Source organism: Podarcis vaucheri (genome assembly GCF_965113315.1).
Source record: "Podarcis vaucheri genome assembly, chromosome: 4".
Lineage (NCBI taxonomy): Eukaryota > Metazoa > Chordata > Lepidosauria > Squamata > Lacertidae > Podarcis > Podarcis vaucheri.
Window position 1 is genome coordinate 55,553,515 of NC_138762.1, and position 25,757 is coordinate 55,579,271.

General features: G+C 41.0%; 1 protein-coding gene across 3 annotated transcripts in view; it reads right to left on the reverse strand.

The window, feature by feature from the left end:
• Window positions 1–25,757, reverse strand: part of RUNX1 (RUNX family transcription factor 1) — a 175,891-nt gene that overhangs the window by 26,368 nt on the left and 123,766 nt on the right. For 2 of the 3 annotated variants that reach the window (XM_082220515.1, XM_082220516.1), the window contains one exon: window positions 15,827–16,018. The exons of the other annotated variant lie outside the window; for it this stretch is intronic. In XM_082220515.1, coding sequence (XP_082076641.1) covers window positions 15,827–16,018 — 192 coding nt within the window. The remainder of the gene's footprint in view (window positions 1–15,826; window positions 16,019–25,757) is intronic. 3 annotated transcript variants of the gene reach the window in all.

Genomic DNA, 25,757 nt, shown 5'->3' on the forward strand with positions numbered 1-25,757 from the left:
AGTTGCCCATCTCTGCTCTGCGACTCTTATCTTAAGAACAGCCCTGCTAGATCAAACCAAAGGTCCACCTAGCTAGTATCCTCTTTTCATTGTGCCCAACCAAATACCTATGGGAGATCCACAAGCAGGACTTGAGTGCTGAATACCAGCTGAATACCAGCTGGTATTCAGAGACATACTGCCTCTGTCACTGGAGATACAATGCAATCATCATGGCTAGTAGTCTTTAGTCTCTTCTCCATCCTGACAGCAGCCCCCATTACAGAAACAGTATAGGTTGTCCTATACTTTACCTAGGTATGGATGGAACTCCCAAGCACCTACTCTAGTTCCCTGACACAGGGGCCTTCTCTGTCTCACCTGCCAAAGCTGCATCAAACAGAACAAATCAACATAACCGATCGGTTTGGTTTGAGCTGAATATGCAGTAACACTGCCAAACAAAAGAAAGACAAAAAACAAAAACAAAAAACAACCCATGCCGGTCCAAAGGCTAATTGTAGCCAGCTCAAGACATTTTTCTGCCTGAAGCACAGCAGCAAACAGCACCATCCCCCCAAGTGGAGCTGCATAATACCCAAGGCTGCTCGAGTTACTTTGGCACTTGGATAGGTCAAGTGATTTTGGAAACCACAAGCACTTGTCCTCCTTTCCTGGCAATAAAAAGGCAATAAGAACACATTAAGTGACAAACTATTGACTGCCCTTCCATGACACCCAAAATCAGCTGCTTGAGGCAGCTGCCTCACTGTGCCTAACCATGGAGCTGGCTATGCAGGTGACAAGTCTCAGTCTGCCTTGCCCAATTGATCTGTGCAAAGGTGAGAACAGGCCTTAGATCGGACAGCTTCCTGCCTCTTACTTGAAATTTTGTGAAAGCCAACCTTCAATGCCAGACATCATGAGGTTCACTCTTTGCCTCCTGTCTCACATCTGAGGCCCTACAAGAATTTAACAAGAGTCTTTCTGGATCAGAGAACAGCCTCCGTCTCTCCCAGTGGCCAAGAAGATGCAGCAAGCAGGAAATAAGAACAACACCTCTCTCCCCATTCATATTTCCCAACAAATGGCATTCAGAGGCAGACAGGCTCTGGTACTAGAGGTAGTGCCCTGTCATGACTAGTAGGCATTCATAGCCTTATCCTGCATAAATGCGTCTAATCTCTTTTTAAAGCCATCCAAGTCTTGGCGATGCCAGTTCCTCAGCCCTGCAACTACCCCTAACCCTGTAGGCAATGTCAGGGAGGCCGAGGGCCCTTTTAACACAGAAACCCAAAGAACCAGAACTCATAGCCTCTTCTCCTTATTCTTCTCAGAAAATGGCTCACCCAACCTGCTTCTTTATTCTATGGCTGCGTACGCACCATTCTTATGATGCACGTGAGTTTCTCTGAAGAATCCTGGGAACTGTGGGTCCTGGGAATTGTAGCTTTGGGATGAGGTAAGTTACAGATCCCAGGATTCTTTGAGGGAAACAGTGTGCTTTAAATGTATGGTGTGTATGCAGCCTATAACCCTCATGAGAGCAAACAATACACGTATGGAACATCATGGAGGATGTGTGTGTAGAATTATTTGGAGAGAGAGAGATGACAAATAGAGATAGGGTTAGTGGGTGCACATACCACTTCTCTGGTCAACATCACCTCCCACCCCCTGCTCAACAAAACAGTTTTGTATTCCTGTTTTTCTCGGGCCTGTCCAGATACAACACATACAGAGTGTTTTCAAAAGTCTATTTGAAGGATTCGCCTCCATACCGTCTGAGGGGGAAAAACCCTTCCACAGAGTCATCTGGGTTTGTTTCTATTTCTTTTTTATTATTGTTATTCTTATTATCATCATATTTCCCAAGTGAACAGGTTGTCTACTGCTGCTTCCTCAATTGAGAGATGATTCATGCCCTCACCAATAATAGAGCGACATGCTCACAGCTGTGGCCCTCTTGGTAGCTGCTGTTTTCCTGTCACACCCACCTGTTGGGTTTTGTGATTTTTGGCCGGACAGCCCGACCACAGCTGCAAGGGTGGTTTGATGGCATGAGTCATGAATGGAAGCAACAGGATAGGCTCACGCAAGGGCATGTCTCGAAAATTGTAAGAGAGATAAAAGTGAGCTAAAGTATTTGGAGACAAGTTTTTTTCTTTCTTAAAGAAAAAGAACACATAAGGCCACCATGCCACGACTGATGCCTTTTTACAGATGTTTAAGCAATTGATATTCAGGCAAATGGTGGTATTCAACTAAGTTTTATGCAGAGCAGACCTGCTGAAATTAATGGACCTAACAGAATCATGTTCATTAATGAGTTGTGTTCATTAAGACTGTGGGAACCACTACAACTTTGTCTGAAAGCACCACACAACAACAGCAGCAGCAGCAGCAGCAGCAGCAGCAGCAATAAAAGAAGGGAAAGAAAGATATACTGAACCAACATCTGATTGCATCATGTGTGTGCTAGCACACCTATAAATATTTTAGAACGTATCTTAAAACTTGTCTATAGGAAATGTTGATGCCAGGGGCCTGCTGCTGTTACTTCTAGTTTTGCCATAAGAACAACACAAAAGGTTTTATGCTGCCTAGCATCAACCTATCATGGGGAGCTACCAGTAGAATCATGGCATTTTTATCCATTACTGTAGTCTGGGGAACCACCTGGATAAAAACATGACCCAACAAGTCCTTAGACGTTGGCTTCCCAACCACTTATTATGCATGCTGTTCAAATTACCTTCATAGTTTTGAATAAATTTGGAAACAGCCTCTGTGAAGGAGTGCAGTGCACAATACCAGTTGCCAGATGATGCCTTCAGTGAACATGGAGAGCTTCCATTCCAACATCACCCATTATTGATAATGTCTGCTCCTCTGACCACTTTTTCATGCCAGGTGGGAGAATCACAGAATAGCTTGTGATACGTGGTACAGCTCTGGTATGGAGACTCCATTACGGCAAGTCTCATTCTACTTCTTCCATGGGAAAAAGCAAGTATAGGAGAATTTCCCTTTTCTGATCCATCTCTCAGGTAAGGGTGGTAGAGCATCTGCTTTGAATGCAGGAAATAACAGGTATGATCTCTGGCATCTCCAGGTATGGCTGGGAATGTCCCCTCTCTGAAACACTGGAGAGCTACTGCCCATCCGTGTAGACAATACTGAGCTAGAAGAACCATAGTCTGACACGATGTAAAGGCAGCCTCCTCTGTACCCCAGGTCTAGATAAATTTCTGTGCCTCACTGCATCTGTTTGCATTTGGGAGACCAGGTCTTTCTCACCATCTACTCAACATTCTACTTTCTCTGTATACTGTAAGACTCTCTAGTAACTCACAGAGACCAACAAAGAGGGGGATATAGTGGGTAGTGCTGTACTAGGCCCAAAGGAAGAAGGGGGCTCAGACTCTGATCTTCTTCCATTACAAAAAAACCACACCCCTGCCTCTCTAGCCCTCCATGAGAAGAAAGCAATGACACTATACCTAGAAGGCCTCACTGGCTGTAGCTATGGCTTGATTCAGTTTTCTCTAGTTGTCCAAGGTTTGAAGAAAATATTTGAATGGCTAAATAATGTAGTATATTTCATGTTCATGTTCTATTAAAAATGTGCTTGTGACTGGCTACTCTCCTTGCTTAGAAAAATCAATCTGGATCAGGACCACGGGGGGTTGATAGAACTTTCTCTGTATGCCATCATTACAGCAGCAGCATAAGTGCTTTGCAACAGACTCTTATATAGCATTTTCAGTTAACGGCCAATAAAAGAATATTTTATGTGTAGCCAAAATGTGCGCACCACACTTTTTGGAGGGGGTACGGACTATTCCAGAATGCCAAAGAGATATTAAAAATATCTCTTTAAAAATTAACATAATCTGCATTCATGGCTAAGATTTTCAAAAGCAATAAACAACGTGTGTCGACTCTATTTTAGGATGTACACAGAAATCCGCCAAAGCCTTCCAAATATCCAACTATTTTAGACCTCTGGATTAAGACGAGCAAATTTCCGAGATGCAGACTGAAAGAAACCACTTGAAGTCCACAAAACCACACCTAAAATAAACAAACCAAGGGATGCTTCTCTTTACGCTTATAAGTAGAATGGAGTTGCAAGCTCGAATTTGCTAAACTGAAATGTGGAGAGAAATGCCATACTTTCCCTAACAGCCCCAAAGCCCACCACTTGGCACTTGGATCATGAACTGACAGTTCTAACACAGAAAGAAGTTAGGCTATCAGTGGGTGGTAATCAAAATAATCATGTGTGGGCATGCGTCTGAAGCTTACTGTGCAAGAGAAGGGTGGACTGATTTCAGCAGGATCAAGCACTGGTCAAGTCCTTGACACACCTGATTACTCATTGTACACAGGGAGGGAGGAATTTACAACATGGGAAAATTGTCTTGTCAATCATAGCAATAAAAAACTGTCTGGTACAAATATACATCTAATTTTGCTTTTTTTAAAAAAGTGATCTTCTCTATATTGACTTTTTGGAGAAAGGGACATAACTCATGCTTTGCCAGACCCTGGCACCTGCAGATAGATCTGGGGAAAGCTTTGCCAAAGACACAGGAGAGCTGTGTAGATGATACTGAGTGAAATTAACCAATGATCTGAGTCGGTAGCTTCCTAGGTTACTATGCCCTAACCTCACACAGAGAGTTTATAAGTGCAGATATGAATGTATGTACATCGCCACCCTCTCAAAGACAGGCCAAACAATCATTCCAGCATTTTTCCTGCCTGCAAAACTGCATGTTCCTGCATGTGAACACATCTTTGCCGGGTGCTCTAACACAATACACAATGTATTTTGGCATGGCTGATGGTCACATTGTATTTTTGTTCACATATGGACTGACGCCGAAGGATAAGACAGGTAGGAAACCTAAAGTAAAATTAAGTGAAAATGAAAAGCGTAACTTTGCAGAAGGCTAAAACCATAACTCGTTGAAGGCAATCTCTTTTAACGGTATCCCTTACATCAGGATCCCCAATATTTTTCAGCCGAGGAGCACATTTGGAAAGCTAAGAAACTGTTGTGGGGACCAGTAATGCTCAGAACCCTCTCCCCATCCTCCAAACAGGCAAAATGCTTACACACATCCCAAAACAAGTACAAACAGACAAAAAAGCAGGCAACCCTCCAAAAAGGAAGGGGCAGAGGGCCTTGTTGTACACCATGAGGGAGGTATGAAGGTGCCATGGTTCTCATAGGCACTGAATTGGAGACCCCAGCCTTAGGCCACTGACAAGTGGATTGCCTACCAACTTACTGCAAGTTGGGGCTAAATATGAAGACAACCTCTTTAGGTGCTTTCTCCACTTCTAGAGCAAAGTCATTCTGTGGCTGCAAGCCTGCAGGTGTTGCCTGTGCAGTTCTCACAAGCCAACATGCGTCAGCAGAGGCCTTCCCTCCACAGTTCTGTCCTTCCACCACAATTAAGGTTAGAAGAAGCAGTCTATTGTAGCCAATGGAATAGGTTGGGGTGTGTGCTTAGTGAGTGTGTGTGGTGTCCATGATAGTTTCTTTCGTTTACAAATGCTCCCACAGGCTACCCAAAAGTTTGTCAAACCCTGATTTGGAAGCACCTAATTGTCTTGTATAAACCAAGAAGGGATTTTGATTTTTGAGAAATGCCTTTGAACAGCCCCTTCCTCATCTCACAAACATATGTTTTGAAAGACTCCTGGTTTTCAAAGAGGATCACCATGTGGGTACTGTTGGCTGCTTTCGGAAATCAAAGAATTCAAGGGCTGTGGAGCTCAAAATATGGCTCTTTGGAGTGTGTCCTGCACCACGTAAGAGCACACATGCCACAGTGTGCACGAATTTGATTCAGTGAGCATTTGCCTTTAAGGTATTCTTATTTATTAATTTTTGTTGTATTTACCATGGGAGGTAATTCAAGCTCTGCTAACAAGCTATGAAGTGTTCTTCCAACGTGGAGATTACAGTCTTTTAAAAAAAGAATTCAATGGAGAGTAAAACTGGATTTGTCAGTGAAAGACTAAGAGAGATTTTATTTACCAGAGTTTTGCAACACACACCTTTAATCTTCGTAACAACTGGGTTATTCATGGGCCCATACTATGCTTCAAAAGCCAATAAAAAAGAACATCAATATCACAAGCATAAGGTCTCGACTATGATGTGTCCACAGTTCGGAGTGCGTCTGAAGTCTTGTATAAGAAGCATACTTGCTTCTGCTTGTATTTTACACACTAAATAAAACTCACCTGGCTTTCTTATTCTACACTAAAGAGCCCAAGTAATATATTCTGGGCTGGATCCAGACAAACTTAGCTAAACTTAGTTCCCACTGAAATCAATGGCATGCACGTCTTTACATTTCATCTTTACAACTACCATGTAAGAGTAGTCAGACCATAGATCTCATTGGCCCGAAGTTTCCCAGTGAGCTTCACAAACTACCTCCTTGGTCTAAGTCCAATGTTTGAATTACGGAAAGGAAGGAGCATTGCACTTTCTGCAGTGTATTACAAGGACTTCATGAGCCAGGGCTACACCCACTCCTCTGAATTAATTAAGTGCTCAGAACTGTCAAAGTGATAAGTGGCAGGCAGGTGAAATACAACCTCCTATTTCATGGTGCAACTGAAGTGAGGGAGCAAAACAAAGCAGCAGACACTTTCCCTCTTGGTCTAGTCAGGCCAAACTAAAATTCAACTTTGAGTTTAGAAGGGAGCCTGGATGGTATAGCACTATGCAACCTAATCTCTTGATATCTTTAAGCTGCAATTTTAAGAATTCTTAAAAAGAGGAATGTTCCCATTGAGCAGGTAGCCCTGTTAAAGGCAGTGGTGATGACTATCACTTAATTTTTAAACATTTCTGTTGTTAGGGGCTATTATAATCTACAGTGGTGGTTAAGTGGCACTTTATTTAGACAGGTAGGATACTACAGTGGTTAAGAATCATAGAACTGTAGAATTGGAAGGGACCCCAAGGGGTCATCTAGTCCACCCCTCAGCAATGCAGGAATCTCAACTAAAGCATCCATGAAAGATGGACATCCAACCTCTGCTTAAAAACCTCGAGACCACCACTGTCAAACAGCTCTTACTGTCAAAAAGTCCTTCCTGATGTTCAATCTCCTTTTTTGTAACTTGAATCCATTGGTTTGGGCTCTACCCTCCAGAGCAGGAGAAAACAAACTCGCTCCACCTTCCATGTGGCAGCCCTTGAGATTTTTGTAGTTGGGTACTATATCTCCTGTTTTCCAATCTAAACATACCCAACTCCCTCAACCATTCCTCATAAGGCTTGGTTTCCAAACCTTGTTCTTCTAGGTTGCCCTCCTCTGCACACATTCCAGCTTGTCAGTATCCTTCTTAAATTGTGATGCCCAGAACTAGACAAAGGATTTCAGGTGTCTAGAGCAGACTAAAGCAGTACTATTACTTCTCTTGATCTAGACACTGTACTTCTGTTGAGGCAGCTTAGAATAGCATTAGCTTTTTTGCTGCTGCATCACACTGTTGACTCATGTTAAGCTTGTGGTCCACTAAGACACCTGGATCCTTTTCACATGTTCTGCTAGTAAGCCAGGTGTCCCCCATCTTCTATTGGTGCAGCTGGTTTTTCTGGTGACTTCTGTTTCAATGTATCTGAAGAAGTGTGCATGCACACGAAAGCTTATACCCAGAACAAACTTAATTGGTCTCTAAGGCGCTACCGGACAATTTTTTAATTTATTTCGAGAAAGAAATGGTTGGTGTTCAAACCATCCAGTATCTGCATCTGTTGAGCCTTTAAGATAGAATGTAGGAGGCATAAGCCAATATTCAAATGAGACTCTTTGAGATTTTCTCAGTGCTCATTTATCTGCAGGACAATGGCTTTGTGATGCAAACTGCTTTGGATGCAGGTTGCCTTCCTAACTGCAGATTACAATTTATTAGTTTCCTGCAGCAATTGGCTTTTCTGTCATCAGCATTCTGCAAATCAACCAATTAGTAGGCAAACAACCCTATGATAATTTGCTAGACTCTCAAAACAGGATATTATCTCTTTGACCTGTGAAAAGATAATCCCTTGTGTTGGAGAATTATCTTCTCACCTTATTGCCAAACAATTAATTTAGTTTTCTGCAGCTGATTAAGTGTAATAGTCTAGGCAGGAAACAGCATTATTGTACCTTGCCAAAGATCTGTCAGATGAGCACACATGAATATACCAGAATGGCTCAAAGAAGAAAAAGCATGGCAAAACATTTTCTAACTATTACTTCCGTGTCCATATAGCAAATATGTTCTGCTAAGAATCTGAAGTGAAGAAGCATTCACTGATCTAGTAATGTTTACTACCTTTTAAACACAGACAGAAATAAGTTATTTACTGTCCTAGTAGGAATAAACTGAAAGAGACAACTGTTAATTTATTGTAAAAATTATGTGAAGTGTTTCTGATGAATAGGAAGGAATAGCTTCTTTGTGTATTATATTGATCAAAAGTGGCCTGTAATTAATATTATCAACATTCTGATCCTAACATGGAAGTGACTGGTTTTTACTAGATCAGCATTTCACATAAGTACCCTGATCCAGGAAGAATGTATTCCAGTAAAAAAACAAAAAACAACAACCCAACAACCTATGGGCCTGTTGTTATGCTGAGTCACTAACAGCAACAATCATTTGTTTCAGTGGAATGAGGCAGGAAAGGGGAAGAAGTTTCCCAGGGTCAGCCTCCCACTCCTCTAAAAGGTGCTTCCATCACCTGTAAAGCAGACAGCAGACAGAAGAATACAGTCTCATCTTCAAAATGCAAAAATAAAAAATGGTGTTGTGGTTATTCCAAGGAGAAGAGAAAAAAAATGGGAAATCCGTAGTCATCCAGATGTTGTTTGGCTACAACTCCCGTAATCTCTGACCGCTGGCCATGCTGGCTAGAGCTGAAAGGAGCAGGAGGTCTAATAACAGTTGTATAGGTTCCTCTGGAATACTGTAACATAACTATTCATCTAGAACAGAAAGTGAGCATAACAGGTTTTTTAAACTGCGTGTTTTTAAGAAAGATTCCACACTGAAAATACAAATTTCAGTGCCCTAAAAATATTATGATGTGTCTGAATTTTTCACACATTCTGTTTTTGAGCACTTCATTAAAACCCACAAAAATACTAAAAACCCAGCGAAATAGATCAAGCTATGGAAACAATGCTATCTACAATTCCTTGTGGTCAACCACACCAGTGTGTTTCTTCAGCTCATGGGAACTATGATAAAGATGGATGTTTTCATGAAATGATTATGACAGCATAGGAGACCTTGAAGATATCTCTTTAAACAAAGCTTTTTTCACCTGGGAAGCAATGAAAAAAATATTACTGCAAAGTTTAAACATTCCTGCCTTTTCCAAAGAAATGATCAAATAATCTGCCTTCTTGTGTTACAAAAAGCAGTTTTGTTTACTTTTGTCCTTGTAAGCATGTTTTGGTCAATATAATTGGTCACAAGCCTTTTAAAAGGCTTACTTTAGGTGTAAAAATATCCAGAGACATTTCTTTTAACTTAAGTATTGTTGTTGTTTTTAGGGGATGGGGGAAACTCATTTTCTCAATTTTTTAGCAGTACATAAAATCTTTTACATAATGCAGCCAGGATCCAAATAATTGCATAACTAATGCTGCAAGAACAGGGGAATTTTGCACTTATGTTTCCTGAACAGCAGTCTTCATGGTGTATGGCAAACCAATTTGAAACTGACAGGAAATCTCAAGAAGAGTTTAAGATGTGGCATAGAGATTCTAAATGGGTCATGGAGAAATAAAACAATTGACACATACTTCAGGTAAATGATTTGCGTCCTGGCTTCCATTTTACAGGACCTGCCAGTATTTTGTGGAGAGATTCAACTGCATACTGGAAATTTAGGTTTGTACAATTAAAATAGATTAAAGCACTCTGTCAACCCTGTACTTTTTGTAGTTAGGAAACCAATAGGGAAATGCACTGAAAAGTATGGGATGAACAAATGACCAATGGAAAGACATATAAGAACTGTGTAAGCAAATCAGGATGAATACTTATTGTCATATAACCTCTGAACAAGTGCTCAATAAATACTGGGTGCTGTCTATCCTCAGCGTAGGTTTTGTGTGAGCAAATCAGGATGGATGCTCAGTAAACAGGCTGTTTGGAAGACTCCCACGTCAGTCAAATAATAGCAAAAAGAAATGCAATGTTCACACGCTCAAGATATTTAAAACTTCATGAAATCAAATAGATAACACATTGAACTCTCCACAGACTGGAAGCCAGTGTGCTGCAATGGTTAGACTTGGGAGACCAGGTTTCAAATCCCTACTCAGTCATGAGGCTCAATGAATGACCTCAGGCCAGTTACTCATTCTCAAGCTACCTTAAAATGGGGAGGGCAGGAACTGCTGGACCAAATGACAGGCAGAAGTTCAACAGGAACTGTGTATGTCACCCTAAACTCCTTGGAGGAAAGGTGGAATAAAAATGTAACAAATAATCACCATCCCAAGCACATTTTGTTACAAAGACCTAGACTACTTTCTAGGAAAGATAGCAGCATGGAAAGCAGAGGGTAGTTAGTAAGGAGGTAGAATGATTGTCATCTTGATTCCTCTTACACCCAAGAGCATCTTGCCATTATGCGCTTTATTATCTTTTACAAATTCCCATATGCTTGCACCATAAAACAAAAGATTATATTGCAATAACCCATCGTAAACATAGCAAATTTGTTCTAATGCCCCCTTTTCAGAAATATATTATTTCTTCCAGTTCAAGAGGGTGGTATAAACAAGAAATGTTATGATTAATCTTATGGGCTCTTATGCTGTCAAATAAATACTTGCCATGGAGCACATGGCAATGCAACATCATGACCGCTATGACCACTGCTCAAGCATTACCAGCTCTTCCAGGACATTAATAACGGTACAGGAGCAGGGGCTGACACTCTCATCCTAGAAATAGTTGCCCATTGCCAGAAGTAATGCAGAAAAGCACCAAACAAAATTGGAAGAGGAAGCATAGGAGTAGATGGAGGGCTTGCCTAGAGGAACCTCATAAGAGAAGACCTTTTGAGCACTATCAGTGAAGCCATACGTATATAACAATAAGATTGCAACTGGAAGACGGCCACACATACAAATCCTTTCCTTACTACTACTACTGGAAAGCACACTAGCTTTATTCAACTGAGACTGTGCATACTGCATCCAATGTGCTCTGCATCCAGAGCATTCCCACCACTGGTTTAGGAAGCAGTGCACACACAACAATAGCCACAATCCATATCTATCATTTATTATGAAATGCTGCACTGCAATGCATTCCCGCCCCCCGCAACTTCAACCTGAATTGAGAAAAAGAGCAAACCGGGTACAGGTTAACCCTATAACACTTCAGTTGCTAATGCGTCATAGAGTTGGAAGAGATCCCAAGGGCCATCTAGTCCAACCCCCTGCAATGCAGGAATCTCAGCTAAAGCACCCAAGACACACAGCTTAAAAACATCCAAGGATGAAGAGTCCACAACTCTCCACTTTGTTCTACTGTTGAATAGCTCTTACTATCAGACAGTTCTTCTGCCTGTGTATATACCCTCCTTCCCATGGTGAGGCTATACCTCGTTCCCATTCCGTTTGGGCTGGATTTTATGCTACTGCCTTTCAGTTAGGGCTTGCTGACTCTCTCACAAAGAATAGAACGTGTACTTCGTGAGATTGTAGGGATTACCCTTGGGTTGATTGGCTTTATTCAACTTCTGTGCCAGTACCTCCATAAAAGCTTCTATCTATGACAATTATTTTCCTCTATATAAATATCTGCTTGCAGAATTGCATCAGTGCTTATACATGGAATAGTTTTCTTTTTGAACTTGAAAGCATAGTTATTCCCCTTCACCCCTGTGAAGGCATAGGTTTTGAACTTCTAAATGGACAGGTGTATTTTCCTTCTTATATATATATGAAAGAAATCAAGGAGTCTATTAAAGCAATTTATGGGCACTAGCCTGCCTGGACTTGCTTTCATCATAGAAACTGCTTTTTGTTTGAAATAGGAAACCTGATAAAAATAGGAAGTTAATTCCTTTCCCCCGTTCATGGGTGGAGTAAACAGTAGCTTAGTGGTATGAAAATATTTCAGCCCTTTTAAACATACACAAATATCTCTCAGGTGCTTATTTATGACCTGTACTTGTGATATTTAGAAACTAGCCCTAGTAATTCTTTTAACGCCTTTGTATTAAAAATTCTATTAAATAGTGTACATAAACAAATTACAAATTTATAAAAACAAATAACAACTCGTACATACACAGTAGAAAACTACCCTAATGTCATATATTTTGGCATCACACTAGTATTATTGTTGGTACAGTCCAATCTAAGCATTTTAGTTCAGTAAGTCTCTGGCATATTTACTACTGTTGTAGTAAGCTCAGGCAGTAATTGCTATTCTCCAGTACAGGGGATCTTGCCTATATTTTATTTGCTTTAAGTACACTCTAATTTGAGTTCACAGTATTTGTCTTAGGGCTTTTAAGTCTCTTAGTTATAGGCTTTCAAATGTTTTGTCCACAACAAAAATGGGAAAGAAATGTGCCTTATGACAAGCAATCCTAAATTCCAACACAGACCAACAAAATACAAAACCATGGTAGGTTAAACTAAATCTTGTTTCCTTTAATAATGTCTGAACCAAAGCCCATTGACAAAACATGGTTTGTTTAAGTTCAGCAAACCAGTGTCTGAAACCAAAATTTGAAGCTTGTTTGCAAACCAGAGTTTACATCTGAGTCACTGTGAATCCATCTGAATTCAGTGCTGAGAATATGGGAAACAAAAACAACTCTAAATCATGGTTTGCCTGCTTCATGTCTACTGTTCGCATAACATGGTTTCATGTTAAATCTGAACCCAGTGAAATGAACACAACATACTGAGAGCATTACTAACAATTAAAATGACAATATATATAAAAAATTGATTTTCACCTGTGGAGATACAAACAATTTTGCATCATGTCCAGTAGACTGTGAGTCTGCAGGAATGAATTTTACTTCTTTTATTTTTAAAACATCTTTTTGTTTTAGTTCTGAATACATTACTATGAGTACTACTACAACGGGTACTAATAATGATAATAAATAGACCACACTACTGAACCCTGTTAAAATGCAAGAACACACTTGATTTAAAACAAGTGAATTGTTCTGTTCAAAAACTGTTCAAAGTATTTATTACTAAACTGGAAAATAAACATTAGGTTTCTAAGAAAGGGTCATATGTCATTCATCCTAATTTCAGACATGCTTAATTATGCGTGTAAAATATACTTTTGTAAAATACCTTTGTAAAATATACATTAGAGGGTATTTAATTAAGTCCTTCAAGCACTTAATTCCAGCTACTTTCATGATGATAGATAGTTGCAAAGCAAGATATTTAAAAAGCAAAAAACAAAACAAAACCAAAAACCCAAGACAGGATTGTTTTAATTTGTTTACACTATGTGGTCTGGAATTATAGCTGGAGCCAAGCTTCAGAGATAGCTCCCAGCAAAATATAAGCTAAAAATGCACTTTGCTATCTTTAAAGCATGCCCTGATCCCAATCAAGGTACACAGAAGTAAATTTCATTGCCATCGGCAAGACTTATTAAACATGCTAAGGGCTGAAGAGGTCCTATTAGAAACAGCTTGTGTTTGCTCTGTAACAAATGGCTTAAGTGTTACAGTTTCAGGTACTGTTCCCCAACATGGCATTCCAGGGATGTTTTGAACTGCAGCTCCCATCATCCCTGACCATTGGGCTATGCTGTCTGGGACTGGTGAAAGCGGTAGTCCAAAACATCTGGAAAGCACCAGGCTAGGGAAGACTGCTTTAAGGCAATACTTAGGAAGAAGCTCTGCGGGATCCCATGTGATTCACATCTGAGTAAACATATACAGAATTAGACTGTATATGGGAGATAGCTGTGTGGTAGCTTTATCTGCCTTTAGTCGCCAGGCAAAGACTTTTCTTTCTGCCCTTTCCTTTTGGCCATTAACTTGAAGGGTGGCATTGCAGCCTCTTTTTCTGGAATGGAATGCGTAAATCCTGCCCTTTATCTAGTTATTGTTATTAAATGTTCTAAATTGGTTTTATTGTAAGTCACTTTGGATCACTCTGTGAAAAGAGCAACTATATATATATAGTTCTGGCACCTCTCAGGTGGGCGCCATTGCCATTATATGAGAATATCTTCTGTTTAAAAATATATATGGCTGAAATTTTACTACTCTCGTATATACTGGAATAAACAGTAGATTCAGTTTTTAGAGTAACTTAGGGCTTTCACCTAATGCTGTGCCTGACTGCCTTTTCTAGCATTTTTCTATAGTTCTACAGCACTTGGAGTCTGTATACGTAACCAGCCACTCCAACATCATCTTATGAAAGCAGGAGTCTGAACTAGGCTAAAAGATAACTTGCAAACATGCAACAAGGAGTGAGTGTTGCTTAATAACACAAGGTCAGTCTGGAGAATTTTGTGATTAAATAAATTAGTTCCTGGTTTATCACAGGGCAGTCTTAGGGTGTTCTGCTGTTCCTGCAATACAGTTGACGACATACAGATTAGTGCCTCCGTATATCACTTTAATTATTTTTTTAGTGGTCAGAATAGTTAAGGGATGAAATCATTATACTGATATATACATTTTCGTACATATTCTTTGGTTGGAGAACCAGAAGTGCAAATGTCAAAGGGCAGCTGCATTGTGGTTTGCATACTGCATCAGGAACTGTGGATTCAGAATCAAAATTCTACCCCATCCCTACATGGAGAGGAAAGTGGGATCACCCAGGAAACAAGTTCAGTGTGATATGTGGAAATGGTATCTGAATATCCCTTTGAGCTGGTACTGACGACTGCTGTTAGTGCCTTGAAATTCATGGCAACACCACTCATACCCTTTACTCAAAAGTAGAACAACTAAACTCCTATGATCAAAGGAGACAAATATATATCACATAATGAATCATAGAATCACAGAATTTAGAGTTGGAAGTTCATACTCTGATAAGTTTATACTGTGTATGAACTTGTAATAAAAGCCTGATGGCTGCTTGTTTTTCTCAGAGAGAAGAAGCTGCCAGGAAGGAAATTTGCAATGGAGAAGCAGTGGACTGGGAAGTGGTTTCCACTCCTTCTCTGCACTAATAGCTCCTTTTCCTAGGGAAAAGCAGCATCAAACTTTCATTGCATGAAACATGGGCACCCATTCTAAGCTGCAAAGCATGTGCCTCACTGCTATGCATATATTGAAGCCAGGATCGGCTGACCCATGAGGCAAGATCTTCACTCATCCTTCTTCCCTGGTGGGGAGGGAAATGCCATTTTGTGGTTCTCCTCAAGTGCCAAAATATTTTGAGCCGGCCCTGTTCGTAGAATCATTGTCGAGTTGATTATAATGCTGTTAATTGGCTGGAGGAATCCCACAGTAGTGTGCAATCAGAGAAATGAATGAGCATTTGTTTTGGGAGACAGACTCTGCCTAGTTTCTTCTACACTGTTCTTCACCAAAGCTTTTCCACAGTTGTTTTGAACCTTATGTCAAACTCAACCTTTTCCACATTGTCTGCTTGCAGTTGCTGCCCTCTTTCACCATCAGTGCTAGATGTGCCAGATGAAAACCACTGGGGGGGTGGGGGAACTGTCCCAAAGTGCCATCCTATACAACAGATCAAGCCAACCATGATTCCAATGGCCAATGGGTGACCTTCTCCTCAATGCACAGGGTGGAGTGAGGGGAGGAAGTTCAGGTACTTACCCTGAATCTGGCTCTGAGGCTGAGGGTTAAAAGCAGTGGTGTGGTTCAAGGAAGCTCTTGGGTTAGGAGTGGGGGCTGGGTGGTGTGGGCTGACCCTTATGGCTGTGCGACGCAACTGCTCCAATTCGCTCAGACGCTCTGAAAAGGACAAACTCCCAGGCTTTGTCTGCTCGTCTAGTTTCTGACGGTGTCCTATTGCGGGGAAGGGGAAAGAAGATGAGAAAAATATCTGACTGACACATAGCAGACATGTTGCTGTGTATGCACCCTATTACTATGGTCAGAAAGTCAACAGGATCTATATTGTAGGGTAGTCTAGCCAACGTCGAGGCCTTCATATATTGTTGGATTCAAACTCCTTTTGGCCCCAGGCATTATGGCCAATGGTCAGGGATGCTGGGAGTTGTAGTCCCACAACATCTAGAGGGCACAACATCAGCTACCCCTGTAATATTTACTACAAACATGAAGGGCTCAACCCAACTAAAACCCCATTGATTTCAATAGGATCTGCATATTTACGTGGATTGGAACTGAGATCTTCAACACACACCACAATGTTGTTTATGTACACACAACTGCAGTTTGCTCATGTTCTACATAATTATTACACTGTCAGGGAATGCAGACTCAGAGAGCATGGGAAGATGCCATATGCCTGGTCAGATAACTCATCCAACTAGTCAATGCAGTCTTACTCATCACGTGCTGCCTGATATTTTTTTAAACCAGAGATGGCAAGGACTGAAACTGAGACCTTCTCTCTGCAGAGCAATGACTGAAGACTAATGAGGAAAGGCATCCTGTCTTGTCTTCCTGAGCTCAAAAAGATTACAGTACAGTTCAGCCCTCTGTTAACTTCCTTCATGGATCCTGAGGAACATCAGAGGGGCCAGGGGCTGCCTCTTGGCAGAAGCTGCTCTATGCCATGGGAAAATGTGCTTGTGGGATATCCAACTTGGAAGTATGTACTTATTGTACGAAGGTGGCGCTGTGGGTTAAACCACAGAGCCTAGGGCTTGCCGATCAGAAGGTCGGCAGTTTGAATCCCCGCGACGGGGTGAGCTCCCGTTGCTTGGTCCCTGCTCCTGCCCACCTAGCAGTTCGAAAGCACGAAGTGCAAGTAGATAAATAGGTACCGCTCTGGCGGGAAGGTAAACGGCGTTTCCGTGCGCTGCTCTGGTTTGCCAGAAGCGGCTTAGTTATGCTGGCCACATGACCCGGAACCTGTACGCCGGTTCCCTCGGCCAATAAAGCGAGATGAGCACCACAACCCCAGAGTCGTCCGCGACTGGACCTAATGGTCAGGGGTCCCTTTACCTTTACCTTTACTTATTGCAATGTAAAAAACATATTTGTTGAACAACATTTCCACTTTCCTTATTGGTGAGTGATTCATCTCTGTACCAGTGCAGTCAGACAATATCCTAGCAACACTCAGGAAAAGGAGCTGGTGCTGGAATGATGCACGCACACCGTCACACTTGGGATGGGGTGAACATATTAGCTGGCATCAAGAGACTCACAATAGGCAGGACATTAGCAAATCTTATACCCAAATATGGAATTCTTTCCCCCTTGCTCTATTTCTTTCAACCAATTCCTTTTTATTTTGTCTGAAAAGAGTGAAAACTGCTGCATCTCTGATCCTGCTAACCCTTAAAAGAATTTCTACTCCACTCCTTTCCCTAAACTGCAATGAGTAAGTCTTCCTTTTGAAGGAATTCTTCTTCTTTAGGAGATAGCCCCTGCAGTTTTAGTGATGGAAACTCTTACAGAAAGGAACCTCTCCAAACACTTCCCACAGGCTGGTGTGTGTGCTGTGGGCAACAAAATCCACAACAAAAACCTCTTGCATCTCATTCTTTTGTTCCTTGGGGTATTAAAATCTGAACACATAATTGCCATTTATTTTCACCTGAGGTGGGTCATCAAATGAATATCTAGCCCTGCCTGAAAAAGTCAAACGTGTCTCCTGCTCTACAGAACACTATTCCACACAGCCCTGAAAGCATTTTCATGAGGACACTGGACTTTTTTTTTTAAGGAGAGTTCTAAGAGGAAAACACACACTTAAAAGTAGTGCCTAGTAGCTAAAATTAAATTTTATAACGTGTGCTGATGTTCCAAATCTGAGCAACTCGTCTCTTCTTCCTCCTGCCAGATCCTTTGGCACAGCTCACTGTGTCTCGGATTCCACACTGAGTTATAAATTATCACAGGAATGGAAAGGGGAGGGGAACATAGGACTTGAGAAGTGATTGTATCTTTTACACCCACTCCACTCCACTTCCCTCCTGCTCTTGTTAAAAAGATAAAAAGAAAAATACTTTTATCTAATACTTTTTTTATAGTTCAATGCAAAAGCCTTTCTTTCATTTGTCAGTAATGCAAATTCAAACTTGGATTCACCACACTCAGCTCAAATGCAAACACTTGGAGTTGTGCAAGCTGTGTACATATGTAAAATGTCATCGACGTGGTGATTATTTTCAGCCTCGTGGCTTGAACGCCTTGAGGTCAGAATCTTGATTCCAGAGTAACGCCTGGCAGATCTAACAATACATATAAGATACAGTTGTCATTAGAAGTTCAGTTCAGAACTATTTATGCATCCAATTTAACACGTCTGTGAGATGCCTTCCTTTCATATTTTCATCAGTTGTTATTCTGTGTGGTTTTCAACATGACTTTGAGGAGTGTTATTTTTCTGGCAAGATGTTTAATAATAATAATAAATCTACTGAAATATATTAGAATAATACACGTAATTAATTAAATGGTCAGTAGAGGTGATTGTTGTCTTTTTACAGCACCGATTGTTGCCAATTCTCTTCATGTTAGATTAGAACCACTTCATGCTACAGAAAAGCACTTGTGTGTGAATGTTGTGATCAATGAAGAGTCTAGGTCCTCTACACAGGATCACTCATGCTGGTTCTTTTGGGTTTTTTGCACATGAACAAGAGATTGGCTGCAGGTTATTAGCCTGCAAATGAAATAAAGAAATAAATCCACATGGTCATCCTCACATGTGACATCTGCACATCATTTTCATCACACAGCATATTTCTGCATAGGATGTTGTATACACATGATGCAGTCCAGTAGATCCTTATTTTCCTGCAGTTACCAGTGCTTCCAAGAGTTAAAGCAGTTCCCTTTTTGATAGCAATTAAGGGGTAACATCTAACTTAGTGAGTGAAAAAAACACACCCATTCATTCATATGGATTTGCAAAATTATAACGAATGAAGAGGCTGTATGTATGTGAATAGTTAACACATACAAAATGAAAGATATTAGCAACTACATTCCAAGTATTACTTAAGAGCCCAAACTTAGGAGCCCCAGTTTCAAACCGTCACGAATCCATGAATATGGGGGCCTGGTTTTTGCCCAGTGACACATTTTCAGCCTGACCTACAGCAAAGGATTGTCACAAGCTTAAATTAGGGTTGGGCCAGATGACCTTTGTGGTCCCTTCTAACTCTACAATTCTATGTTTCTACTGAATCTACGTACAGTACAGCATTTTCCATGTATGAAGCAATGCATCATTTTAATTAATTCATCCTCACAAAAACAGAATGTGAAATTAAAACTGAAACAAGTAAAGTGTCAGTAGGTTAAGTAATATTTCTCATGTCATCCTATATTTTATCAACATGCAATGTAATCCTGTACATGTTTCCTCAGAAATAACCCATACTGTTTAATGGAACTTACTCCCAAGCAAGTGTGTAATGGATCACAGCCTAAACAAAATGTTTCACATTAATGAAAAAAGCCTTAGGGTGGATGGGGCTGGAAATATATTCCTTGGTATTCTTTTTAATCCAAATGCACTATAATCTAATTACTGCTGAGGAGGAGATGATGATGATAAGAATTTTTTAGAATTTTAGTACAAAATGTCATATCTTGCTTTTTATGCAAACCTATGCCTTTACCATAAACTCCAAGATTATCAAATCAATATTTTCCACAGCTGCCTTTATTTTGCTGTCCCCAAGTCCATCAGGCAAATGAGCAGCATTTGGGAATTGCAGACTTCTCCATTGAACAACAGGAGTCTTGACTCATGACAATGAACAGCATGCATAGATGAGGGAGAAATATTGCACCATCATCCTTACTCTCAGCTCCTTTACTCATTCAGCATCACTTCTGGAAAAGCCTCCACACAAACAAACTAGGTGTGCAGAACTTCCAGAGGGGTAGACATGTCAGTCTAGTCCAGCAAAAACAAGAGTCTTATTTATAACACGGAATTGGGAATCCTTAAAAAGGCAGGTTCTCTGATGAGGCACAGGATACCAGGTGTCATGTGGAATGCACATGCCAACCCCTAAAACTGATCACTGTTATCAGGGCCAGATTTAGGTCTGATGAGGCCCTACACTACTGAAGGTAATGGGGCCTTTTATATGTCCCACTGTCCTTTGCCAACAACAAATTGTCGCTGTTTTTTGTGTTGAATATATGCTAAATTATGGATCTAATAGATATCTAAAGCCATTTGCACATAACAAAATATGTATTTTATCAAAATAATTGTTGAACTGAAATACAATTAAGAAGTATATTAATACTGAAATACAATTAGGAAGAAGTATATTAATAGTGAAATAATTATTAAGCTCTATCTGTATGTAGGTTTTATTTTATTTGTTTTTTATCTTATTTTTTTGGAAATGTACATCCAGTTGTTTTTTTCCTTTACATTTTTTGGGGACCCAAGAGAGTGGGGCCTTAAGTTTTAGCTTGTTTAGCTTATACATAAATCTGGCACTGATTGTTATGTTTGAAGGGTCCTGGAGGTGTACATCTAAGTTGTGGATACACACGTTTCTGTATACAGACACGTGTAACTTTCTTGTTTAGAAATAGTAGCTTACCGGTACTTCATAAGTTCTTGTTTGGAGATAAGCCTGCCCACTGAAGTACCATATTGGCCTGAATATAAGCCACACTTTCCCCACAAATTCCGACCGTGAAAAGTTAAAGTGCGGCTCAAATTTGTGACCTTACAAAAATTGGCTTTTACGGGACTTCTGGTGAGGCAAGATGGTGGGCAGTGCATAGCTCCTAGGACCACCAGCACAACACAATTTTAAGGGAGCGGCTTATATTAGGGTATTGTATTTTTTCTTCCCCCCCCCCAGTTTTAAAGATGAGGCTTATTTGCTGGTGCAGCATATATTCGGGCCAATACCGTAAAAGTAATGTAAAACAGGCACATAGGAATTCTTTTTAAAATAACTTTTAAAGCGGACTAATGCCAGCCAGAATGTGAAGGGTTTAGGAAAAACCTTCCCTTTTTTACATGTTCTATCTTCCAGCACTCACCAAAAACAAGTTTGTTTGAGGACATGCAAAAGCAAAGTAAGTGTGGAAGAAGCAGTCTGTTAAGAAAACACTTAAATGAGGAGAGCCAGATGTCTCAAGGGAAGGGTGCTGCTTTCCTTGCTCCTAATACATTAAACTTGTGCTTCAGAGTTTGCAAAGGGGACCATTACTGCCATGGGGAAAAAATTTAATCTGGCAAAAAGCATTGAGAATTTCTCCCCTCAGCTCTGATTGACTGGTGATTCTGGGGTGCCTTTTCAATCGCCTTTGGTGTGAAGCATGCTTGCTAGCATCACTTGAGGGGTTATTTTTGTAATAAATGTATTCCTTTTACCAGAGCATTAGAAAAAGTGTGCCTCATAGGAGCCAACCCCTAGGGGCTGAAGTCTCTTTGCCCCCCCAATAAAATATTCGAGAGGCATTGCCATTCAAATAGTGCACAGCATCATGTGATCGATTATGCAGGGCGGGGCTTACCTAACTAGGTATATTTGGCATTTCTGGCTCTCTCGTTCCACCTCTATCTACTGAGATAAATGGGGACTGTTTAAGTCTCCTGGGCAGAAACTGTATTCATTTTGTCATATTGTGCCTAGTGTTGCATTGACATTAGAGATACTTGAAGATTTTGCTTGAACCCCATTTTTAAGCAAGCTGACCTGATTTACACTTCTCAGACTAATATGTGGAACAGAACACAGGAATCTTGCAGTTCTTGCACTTCTCTGAATTTTGAGACAGATTTTCAGCTTTAAAAATGTACCGAAATGCATACAAAATGTTTATTTTAAATTTAAAAGTGTTCAAAGATAATGTTAAGATACTGCATACAAAAATAATGTATATCTTGGTACATTTGGTAGATTAATGCAGAAACAGGATGAAATTGATTTATGAACACGTGAAATTAAAAATCTGATTTGTCCATCCCTAGTGGACACAAAGTAAATGTTAAACAGCAATAGTAGCAATAGAATATTGACAACATTCATGAGCAAGAATTCCACGCAAGAATTTAACTTAGCTGTAAGAAAGTTTTAAATTTTTTATAGACCTTCTCAATCTATGTGTACAGCTAGCAGCATTCTGCATGCAGAATGGCTTCTGTGTCTACTGCTTGATTTTCTTCACAAACTGCTGGCAAACAGCTGCCCCACCTATGGAAGTCTGTCTTTACACCCAAAACAGAATCTCTGGATCATGGCCACTGAAGTCAGTCACTATAGTAAATTTGTAACGGGGTGTTCCCAGAAATATAATGAACCCATTTCATTTCCAAACTGTCTTTCGAGAGTTAAAAATAGGCACTAGTAACTAAAGCGACTCACTCTACCAATGAAAAGGCCCTCTATGCCATTGCTCATGCCCTGAGTCATCAAAACTTTGCTTAACAAATGGGGTGGTGGAAGGAAAAGTGGATTTTCCCTTGCTTGAATGTTTACTCTTACAACGTGAACCAAAATAACCCACTTGTGATAAAATGAGCAACTCCCCCTGCCTCTGAAATAAACATCTCTGCATGTCGAAACTGGAATGGCTTAGTATTCCCCCCCCTTAACTTCCTTAACAGTCTCTCCATTGTACTAACAGTTTGTTACATACAAGTATTCTTGCAGTTCCCTGCACCCTCTCATGTCGTCCATGGTGCTGCATAGTCTTACGCATGCTATGCTGTTTGCTTCCTCCTTTTCCTCTGCAGCTTGCAAAGAGATATAGTAAGCTACTATATAGTGCTTTGCATGCAGAGTGTCTGAGAAGTTTCCAAACTGCACACAGGCAGATTATTCTTCCCCTTGTTTTCTTTGGCTTGATGCGAACAGCACAGAATGAGTCAAACAGTATTAACTTTCAACAGTGAAGTGGTGTGGTCAACCAAAACTGTCAGCAGCTCGATCGAAAAGATACAGCCAGCAGGTAACAAAAACCAGCCCAGAATGCCACATACATGTATGTGTAGTAGTAGCAGCAGCAGTAGGTTCAAAAGCCATAACTTTTGTATTTAGCTGGCATTACTAATTTTCATTTTGTCAATACATAAACATCTTACAATTTCTGACCCATCTGTCTTAGAGGCCTATGAGATTAGTCGATTAGTCTTTTGGAAGATCCATTTCATACAGCTGAAGAACACGCAATGCACATTCAAAGCACGTGACTCCCCCCCCCAAAAAAAATTGAATTATGGAAACTGTGTCATGAACTGGCAGGATTACTGGAAGGAGGAAGAGGATCCAATCGAGGGGTGATTTGGGACTGGGAGACACCGGGGCAAACTGGGGATGGAGAACGAAGTACTCACACGGTGATGGGGGATAGTGAGGGGATGGCAGTCAGTGTACAGGAACCAGAGCAGCAGAAGCCATCACCAGAGCCAGAAGGGCCCCTGTCTCCATAAACATGGCAGGTTCTGAGTCATAGGGAGCAGTGAAAGAGGTGTTCTAGGAGGCAAGGACTCACAGCTCCCTAACTGGCCAAGTGGGGCTAGTTAGCTCTGGGAGGCGGTGTGTGATTCCTCAGTTGGAGTAGACTCAGAACAGGTGAGGGCCACATACCTCGTCAAGCCCAGATGCTGTAATCAGCATGCATCGTATAAAAGGGAAGCAGAGCTGAGGGCTGTGTCTGCTCAACTGCTCAGGTTGATGGACCTTGGCTTGAATGCTCCTGGACCAACCATGGGACTGTGCTTTGGCATTGACTTTGGACTGGGTTTCCTGATTACTGTTGACCCTGGACTGCATTTTCTGGACTTTGCTGATGTGGATTGACCCTGGACCCTGTTTCCTGACTGTTGAGTTTTGGACTTGACATACTGACTTGCCACCAGGCAGGTCAGGGGCTCAGGACACCCCACCTCACAGCGCTACAATCCCTGACATCCTTAACAAATTACAGTTCCTAGTATTCTTTGGGGGAAGACATGCACTTTCAATGTGTGGTGCAGATCTACCCCTTCCAAGCTTATTTCAGAGTGCTGCTGCAGCTGCTCTATAAAGCCCCCAGTGGCCTGACTACCTGCATTCCCATGTTCCACCATGAAGGCAAAAGAAAGAGAAATGCAAATTGAGAGGCAAAAACTAACAATAAGGTGGCGAAAATAGGTCCCCTCTGGTAGCAATCCAAGCTGTGTAATCTTACACCTTCTCTTCCCCACCCCCACCTGCTACAACCCTTACCCATTTGCTCCCACAAAGTTTCTTTGTCTGCAGTTCCTGTATTTGAGCCAGGCTGTTTACTCACTGGCTGCCAGTGAGGGAAGCACTGAGGACAGAGAAACACTCTTTCCATTCTGTGGTGCTACAGCCACCTACTCAAAATGGGAGGAGCCATTTCGGGAAAGGGCTTATGAATCTTCTTAATGCCGAGCACACACTGGAGGGGACATTATTCAAGGTGTTCAGATCTCAGTGCACAGAGGCTTGCTGCTTTTTATTTTACTGAGTCCTGCCCTTTTGATAGGAAGGGTGTGTGTGTGTGTGTGTGTGTGTGTGTGTGTATGTATCAGTATCAGTGGTTGAGAGAGGATCCCCTCTTCTCCTTGCCCAATGAACAGTGCTGTCAGTTCAGATCACTGTTTGTGGGGTTTTCACATAGTGGCACTTTGTACTAACACACACACACACACACACACACACACACACACAGCCTGCAGAACTGATAATCAATTCAATGCACATACCACCACAACCTGCAGATGGCGGGTACATAGTTCTTTCCCCACACCTCTCTTGGGCACCCTCAGTAGGACACATCTCTGAGTAGAAATTTGGTCATGGCTTGATTTCCATAAGGAAAAAATTAATGGATCATAGGTTTATAATTGTAGTGTTTAAAACAGGCTTCCTCAAACTCAGCTCTCCAGATGTTTTGAGACTACAATTCCCATCATCCCTGGCTAGCTAGGGATCACTGGAGTTGTAGGCCAAAAACATCTGGAGGGCCGATTTTGAGGAAGCCTGGTTTAAAACAATAAGAACATGAGAGTCCTCCTGGAGCAAACCAAAGGCTTATTCTAGTTCAACATTCTGTTCCCACAATCGCCAACTAGAAATCTATGGAAGCCTCACAAGCACTACATGAGATCAGAAGTTCTCTCCCACTCATGATCCCCAGCAAACTGTATTCTGAGATAATCTGCCTCTGATACTGGGCTAGCACTAGCAGCTATTGATAGCCTTATCCTTAAATGGCAGAGAAGCATTTAAAGACACACTCAAAAGAGGGAAAATACATTATTTGTTCATTGAAAAATACAATAACTGAAATAGCCTTGGGGAAAGTAGCTAATTTAAGAATCCTTGTACGTCTACTACATTTCTTGATCTAGGTAATGATTTTCTTCAAAGAACTGGCTCATAGAAAAGCAACTTTGGTTTGTGATTCATAAGCTCACCACCATGGAAAATACCTTTTAAATCTTTTTGGCAAACGCTCCACCAGAATTTATTTAATGAAGGCAAGTTTCAGATGCCTCTACAACGGAAAATAAAAGATATCATAAATTGAATGTTCGTTTTAGAAACCATAAAGTAAGATCTCTATCATTGCCATCCTTATTTTCTGTGTAGTTCTATATTTAGAT